We start from the raw sequence: 7,606 nt of genomic DNA on the forward strand, positions 1-7,606 counted from the left end.
TGAGTGATCATCATATCACTAAACGTGACTCTATGAATTTCTTAAAACCTTAAATGTTTTAAAAGAAATAGTGAATGAACCGTCTTTATGACAACATTCTCTGTTTTCAATATGATATGCTTTGAGACACGTGTAAAAGTCTGATACACGCGACCTCCTTCAACTTCCATCCAATTATGGATGAGAATATGCCATATCTTTCATCATGGTGTTTCCTCATCAGTCGTATTTTCCTCTCTCCTATTTCTTTTCTCTCTCCTTCTATCTATAAATATGAGACTCTTCCTCTCATATTTCCTTGACACTTAGAAAAATCTTTGACGAACCTCTGCCAAAAGGACTTTGCAAGCAAGAACTCTAAGAACTCTCGAATCCTTCGAACTTCTTCTCAAACAACTCTAAGGTCGATACTTATTCTTTATACTTAGAACTATTCTTCTCCTTGCTATGAAACAAATTTTTGAGATTTTAAGAACCGTGTTCTCTTAAAACACAAACCAAAAGATTAATAACACATTTTATTCTTGGTTATAATCTTGTTTCAAAACATAAATCTACTTGAAAAACCCTAATATCTTATTTGAGGATTTTTCAAAAGAAGTTTTATTGTCCTAAAACTTAAAAAGATCACAACAAATCTTGGACTACTAACAACTGTTATTTCATGTTTCTTAAATCTATAACAGACAATGGCTTCCAAGAACGTGCTTCTCCATTGAAGACATATCCTTCAAGAATAACAACCACGTTGCCTTGTTGGACATTCCTACCAACAAGACCATTTACGAGGATGGTGCTACCTTCCTCAAGATGTCCCCCATAGCATACGCTCTCAACCATGAACCTGTCACGGTTAGGGAGGCTCTTCAACTGTTCTGGATGACTGTTGAGGTAGTGCAAGAAGAGGACAAGAATAGTCAAAAGGTGGAGAAAATCTCTTTCACCTTTAACAAGATGACCATAAGCTTTGGCGTAGCCACTCTCAGGCACGCTCTTCACTTCCCCAAGGGTCCGTTCGTCAACGACCCTTCGACTGTGACCATCATCGCATGCCTTGATGACATGGGCTACCAATGGCATTTGAAGAAAGACTCCGGCGAGCCGCTCAAATCTCTGTTAAAGATTGAAAAGAACCGTACATCAGCGGTGTGGCGATACCTCTTCCCTCACTTCATCTAGAGCATGGTTGGAAAGACTGGAGGTCAAGATCAAGCATCACGGGTCGCTCTCACTATCGGCGTGTCAGTCATCTGCCGTCGACCCATCAACTATGTTACGGTGATCTTTGAAGACCTGACACTGAAGCTCAACAAGCGCCAGAGGAAGAAAGTGGTTCCATACACCCATTTTCTCTCGATGGTTTTCGCCAAGATATTTGGCGAAAAATACTCCAAGGAAGGTAACCTTCCTGTCTGAAAGCTTGGATCCAGGATTCTGGATCACAAGCTGAGGGATGGAGTTGTTGCACTGTCTACTGTAGTGCAACACTCTTCTATTCTTCCTTCTTCTTCTTTTTGTTTCTTCTTCTTTTTCTTCTTCTTCTTCGGTGGTCAAGACAAAGGCAAACTCCCCTAAGTCTAACCCAACCACCACAACCCTTTCTTCCAAACGCCTAGCTCAACCAACTCCTGGTTCTCCTCAGAGAGCCAAAAAGGCCGAAAAGGGGATAACCACATATCTGGCAGTGACCTCTCAAAAGGTCTCAGTTATTGAAAAGAGCCTTACCCCCGAGGAACCTTCAGTTTGCCATCCAAGCTCTTCAGTGATTCCTGTTATCGCTGCCGTATCAGTGGCAACTTTCCCAACCGCCTCAGTAACTCAAATCACTGAAGGTGTGAATATCAGCGCTGCTGCCGCTACACTCACCACTGGACCTAAGGTAGGTCTTCTTGAGGCTCCTCAGCAAACTGGTGCTCATCCTTTCGATTGCACCATGGAGTGCACCAGCGTTAATCCTTCTAATAACGTTGATTATCCCTCATATATTCCATTTTCCTATCCTTTCGTTTCATCTAACCTCGAGCTCACTTATGCTCACTTTCCATCTTTTACAGGTCCTTTTGTTGAACCAGCCATGGGAGACTCCTATGACATGGCTGAAGATGTAAAGATGATCCTCCTAGCAGTTGAGATTTTCCTTAACAAAATGAACGAGTCCATATGGGCATGCCCCAATGGGACAAAGTAGTTGTTGTCCTCTCAGTCGTTACGGCTGAAGTTCATGAGGTCCAGAATCAACTCTCCGTCATGCAAGTGGCAATTCAAGCCAATGCTGAGGCCATAGTTGCTTTAACAAGTAAGGCCGATGAAGAAAACTCACACCTTTCCCCGCAGACAGAGGTCATGAAGCAGATATTGGCTACTCTTCAACAACCAATCCTGGCAGCTGAACCGTCGTTCACTGCTGATGACCGTGAACAGCTACATCAAGCACGTGAGGCCAATGTCATTATTGCCCGTGCTCTGACCAAGCTCGAGAAGCTGATGAAGTTCTACATTCGCACAGTCAACCACTTCTTCGTCTATTGCTCTAAAACAATAGTTAAAGAGGGGGAGATAGCGATTGAAGCTAGTCCTTCCAATGTTGCTGCTGTTCCAGAGACTAAAGTTTAGGCTGAAGCTCTTATAGCTGAAGCGGCTGCTGTTGCTGATGACTCTCCAACTTCTTGTGAAGCTCCCGTAGCTGAGGATGTTGATGCCCCTAAGCTAAAGCTCGTGACGATGATCCTCCAGTCACCTCTGCAGCTGAAGCTGGTGATCTGGATGATGATGATGATGATGATGATGATGACGATGAGTCCCCCGACTTTCCTAACGCTGGCAAGGACCTGGACGATGATGACGATGATGACGACGACTTCATGATTCAGTACCAGAGACCTTCCGGTGCCACGAAAGGTGTCGCCTTCAGGGATTCCGCATCCCAGGGTGAGCAAGGGGTGAAAGAGGCTGCTTAGGAAAAGCACCAGGGCACCAAGTCTAAGGACAAAGGTGTCGCTAAAGAAGGGAATCTAAAGGTACTATTCCAAACTTCTCAACCCTTATACGAAGACTCCTCATCTCAGGTAGTCATCACTTCTCTGTATCAACTCGAGATACCCTCTACTACCTGCGGTCGGCTGGAATGGGTCCCTGAGAACACAACCCCCAGCACTCCTACCGACCAGCCGATGACTTAGCTCAGGGAGTCACTCGACCAAACTAGAGTAAAAATCCCTCTTTGTACCTCTAGTTATGGTGAGTTCGACTTCCAGACTAAAGCTGAAAGACTCGAGGCCCTCAAGGCCGAGGTAGAACTGGATCTTCAAAGGAAGCAGACTGAGGACAACTTAAAGTTGGCCAAGTCCCTTGCCGCCAAAGTTCTTCCCGAGATAAATTCCAAAAAGAAGGTGACCGCTGTCTAGGCCTAGGCTAAGCTTCGATCTATTGCAGAAGCTGAACGCGAGAAGAACCTGAAGTTGGCTGAGCGGGACAAGCACTGGAGCAAAGCAAGCATTAATAAGAGGATCAGTCTGCACCAATCAAGAGCGTCAGCATCAACGAACGATCAAAAGATGATGGGATGCTGCTCTCCATGCTCATCACTAGGGATAATCTCAAGGCCGTGACCGAGTACCCCTCCTATCTTGGCGAATACGGCTATACCGAATGGGTGGAGATCCTAAAATCCATTCAGCGCTCCAAGTCCAGACATAAGACGATTATCAAAGACCTTATCAATGAGTTGATCAAGAAAGTGTCAAGATATGTCGTAGTCCTTGAAGTGCCTACGATGAAGAAAGGAGGAAGAAGAAAAAGACCTTCACGCCCTAATGATGGACCATCCCTGAGGAATGAACATGAAACAAATTTCTCCTTAGATGAAGTCCTGAAGGCTTCGAAGAAGCCAGACATCTCTATGATGAATCTCCCATTGCCAACGAAGGGTCCCTATATACCCAACACTGTGCATATGAAGCCTAAGATAGGATTTATTTGCATTGACTATAATGGCGAAGTCAGCTTTCAAAGAATGTCTGAGTTGCATCTCTGCCCAATGAAATTCTTGCACACATCCATTATTGGCTGAATGATGACATATACGGTGAAGTGATGAACATCAGGATTAGAAAGGAATTTCGACGTCAAAAGGAGCTCGGAGAAGATGTATCTGGTTACATTAATCTGAAAAACTTAGATTAGTTATTTCTTTTGTACTTCGTTCTTTCACTGTATAAACTATATTCTATGTCTACTTTCAATGATTATTCTTATATCTTGTAAGTATTTGACATGTACTGGAGACTTGTAATATTTGCTTTGAAATTAATATAAGTATTTGTGTGCATCACTGAAAAAGATCCCTCAAAAGACTAATAGGGACACAAGTCTATGAGTTCCAGTGTTACTTTTTCATTCACTGACAATCTATAAGTCATTGAATATATACTTTCAGTTTCAGTTTTCCTTCTTTTAATTTTTTATAGACTTAAACTTAAGAAAATTTTCTAAGTAAAGACTGACTCACTGAAAAAGATCCCAAAACAGTTAAAAGGGACATGTACTTTCAATGTTAACTTTTCCTTACTATTATTTGATAAAACAACTTTCTTTATGTTGACTTGTTATCATCAAATTGGGGGAGATTGTTGATCCTCTCTCTCAGTGATTTGATGATAATCCCTTTTACTATATACAAAGTATTTATGTTTCTGTCTTTCAGTTCCAGTGATTATCACTGAGTCTGTTCAGTGATCGCTGAGAACATGTAATGTAAATCCATCAGCGACAGCGATACTTCAAAAAGACAAAACTCACACCAAAGAACCTTCAGCAAAAGTAGAAGACTGAAACTGAATATTAGAGACTGGCGAGTTCTTGATCTGAAGCGGTATTTAGTGATTACAACATAGTCTACGTATGTGTGAAGACTACCCAAGCCTCAGCAACTGTTGAAGAGACCTTCAAGTCATTCCAGCATTCAGCGATCAAAACAAGTTTGTTGTGCACGATTGTTTTTGTCTTGTCCTTATATATACATAGGACAAACCCATACCCTTTCTAGAGCATAGTACGGTATAGAGCCGATTGGTTGACTCAACTACCCACCAACTCCATGAAAGGATGTATGCTCATGAATAGGTTTTTGTACTATTCACTGTAGCAAAGGACAAGTCCTTCTCTCAAGGCTTGACACGTGTTCAAATCCTAATGCATTGCATTAAATGTGCATTTAATACAATGGGTATAAATAGATGTGTTTTATCTCCATGCAGAGATATTGATACTTACTCTTGAACCCTAACTCATGTTCATAAGTAAAAGAACACACATCTAAGAACACAATATGCTATCTTCAAAAGCAAGTTAGAATCCCTTTTCAGTTTTCTAAATAGTTCTTACTCAGAAAGAACTTACTTTCTTCTAGTCTTAAATAGAAAATCATTTCTCTTTGCTAAGAACTAGTGTGTAACTTAGATTGATTAGATAGGTTATCTTTACCTTATCTTTCCTCAAACAATCTTGAAAAGTCTGTATTCATCTTTTTTTATCCATATATATTTTAAATTTGAAAAGTTTACTTTGTTTGTATCCATTTCCCCCTTCCACAAACTATTATACACATCTTGTAGACCCTAACGGGACCAACATAGTGTTTTGCAAAATATTTTATTTGGAATAAATTATCTAAAGAAGAGGAGATAATAAAATACCAATAAAACAATAAAATAATACAAAAAGCAAACGTTGCTCTGATACCACTTGTTGGTCCCAGCCAGATCTACAAGAGTTATAGGTAATCAGTTTGTAGAAGGGGGGATAAATATAAACACATAAACTTTCATTTTTAAAAATTATATATTGATAAAGAAGATCAATAAAAAATTTACAGATTATTTGCGTAAGAGATAAGGTAAAGGACCTATCTAAACAATCTAAGATACACACAATACAAATACCGAAAAGAAAATATTTGCTACAAGAAATAAATATAAGAATCAAAGTGCTCTTCACTTGTTCAAAGTGGTTCTTTCTCTTAGACAGAGAGTAGTGAGAAAATTAACTTATTGGGTAAGTTAGTAATAAGGAAGATTGATAACTGAGAGGAGAGCACTCAACTATTTATACCCATTGCATTAAATACAATTCAGAAGGTACAAAGCACATATCAAGCTTTTGGAGGAAAGCTTGTCCTTTGCTACAGTAAACAGTCCTTTTGGTTGTATATGAGCATCCTCTTTTCATAAATTAGGTAAGCACTATAGAGTTAACGGAGTGGCTCCGTACTGTACTGTACTCTAGAAAAAGGTATGGGTTTGTCTTTTGTGTGAGAGAGGACAAGACAAAAACAATCGTGTTTGGTAAGTTTCATTTGATCGTTGAATACTAGAATGATGCTGAAAGGTCTCTTCAGTATTTGCTAAACTTGTGCAGACTTCACACATATGTTGACGAGCTTGTAATCACTGAATGTCGCTTTAGATCACAAACTTGTTGTCTATAATCTTAAGTTTTTGTCTTCGACATTGTTGAAGGACCTGTGGTGTGAGTTTTGTCTTCTTAAACTATAATAGTCTCTGAAGGAATTACAATACATGTACAGCGAGAACTGAACAAGCTCAGCGATGGTTGCTGAAACTGAATAACAGAAATACTATACTTCGATAGATAAAAGGGATCATTGATCAAATCAATGAGAGAGAAGGATCAACATAAAGAATCGAATTAAAAAGAGCTACGTTAGGGAGTATAAGCCCTTATGCGATTCCAAATTTATTAGTTCCAAAGAAAGATGGAACATGGTAGATGTGCATTAATTCTAGGGTAGTGAACAATATAACTATCAAATATCGTTTTCCCATGCCTTTATTGGAGGATATGTTGAATGAATTACACAGTACTATAATTTTCTCCAAAATTGATCTTCGGAGTGGATACATCAAATGCGGATTCCTGAAGGTGATTGATGGAAAATTGCGTTCAAAACTAAGCAGGGTTTTTATGAGTGGATGGCGATGCCTTTTGGTCTCTACAATGCTCCCTGCTTGTTTATAGTGCTCACGAATGAGGTATTTCGTCCCTTCTTAAACAAGTTTATAGTTGTTTATCTTGATGATATCCTAGTTTTTTTTTAAAGGAAACTAGGTAATTTTATAAACCAGGAAAAAAGGAACAGCGGACAGACAAAGTTTGACCACTACCTACAAGGTATAAAACCCGAAAGACTTGGCCAACACCCCATACCAAGCCACAACAAGCCAAAAGGAACAAAGCCCAATAGACTCAAACAAGCTACAAAAAATAAAATAGAGGAGCAACCAACACAAAGAAGCCCCCCAATCCCAGACACGATCCACCATACCAATCGACACTTCTCACAGGCCGCCTCGTTATCCACTCCGCACGAATTGAAATAGAATCATGAATAACTTTGATAAGTTGCAAAGTTGTGCGGCTTTCCTCAGCAAAGATACGCCTATTTCACTCCTGCGAAATATAAAAAACAGACGCTGCCATCGCAAGCTTCTGCTTTAAACATTTTGGACGTCGTCTTGAATCCAAAATTGTTTCTGTTGGACCGGTAACTGCACTAGGGAGCCGCCCACGTGATATTGTCCGCTCTGGG

The 7,606-nt window shown here is 40.2% G+C and overlaps 1 protein-coding gene across 1 annotated transcript; it reads left to right on the forward strand.

The window, feature by feature from the left end:
- Positions 1-2,160: 2,160 nt before the first annotated feature.
- Positions 2,161-2,957, forward strand: LOC112523777 (trigger factor-like). Its single transcript, XM_025133457.1, has 2 exons — positions 2,161-2,458; positions 2,707-2,957. Exons 1-2 carry the CDS (start codon positions 2,161-2,163, stop codon positions 2,955-2,957), a joined length of 549 nt encoding a protein of 182 aa, XP_024989225.1.
- The last annotated feature ends 4,649 nt before the right edge of the window (positions 2,958-7,606 follow it).

The sequence above is a fragment of the Cynara cardunculus genome (genome assembly GCF_001531365.2).
Source record: "Cynara cardunculus var. scolymus isolate 2C chromosome LG 12, CcrdV1, whole genome shotgun sequence".
NCBI lineage: Eukaryota > Viridiplantae > Streptophyta > Magnoliopsida > Asterales > Asteraceae > Cynara > Cynara cardunculus.

Coding starts and splice junctions, on each gene's coding strand:
- LOC112523777 (XM_025133457.1), top strand. CDS start 2,161: ATGGGCATGCCCCAATGGGACAAAGTAGTTGTTGTCCTCTCAGTCGTT. Junction 2,459..2,706: donor GGCCAATGTCATTATTGCCC/GTGCTCTGACCA, acceptor GATGCCCCTAAG/CTAAAGCTCGTGACGATGAT.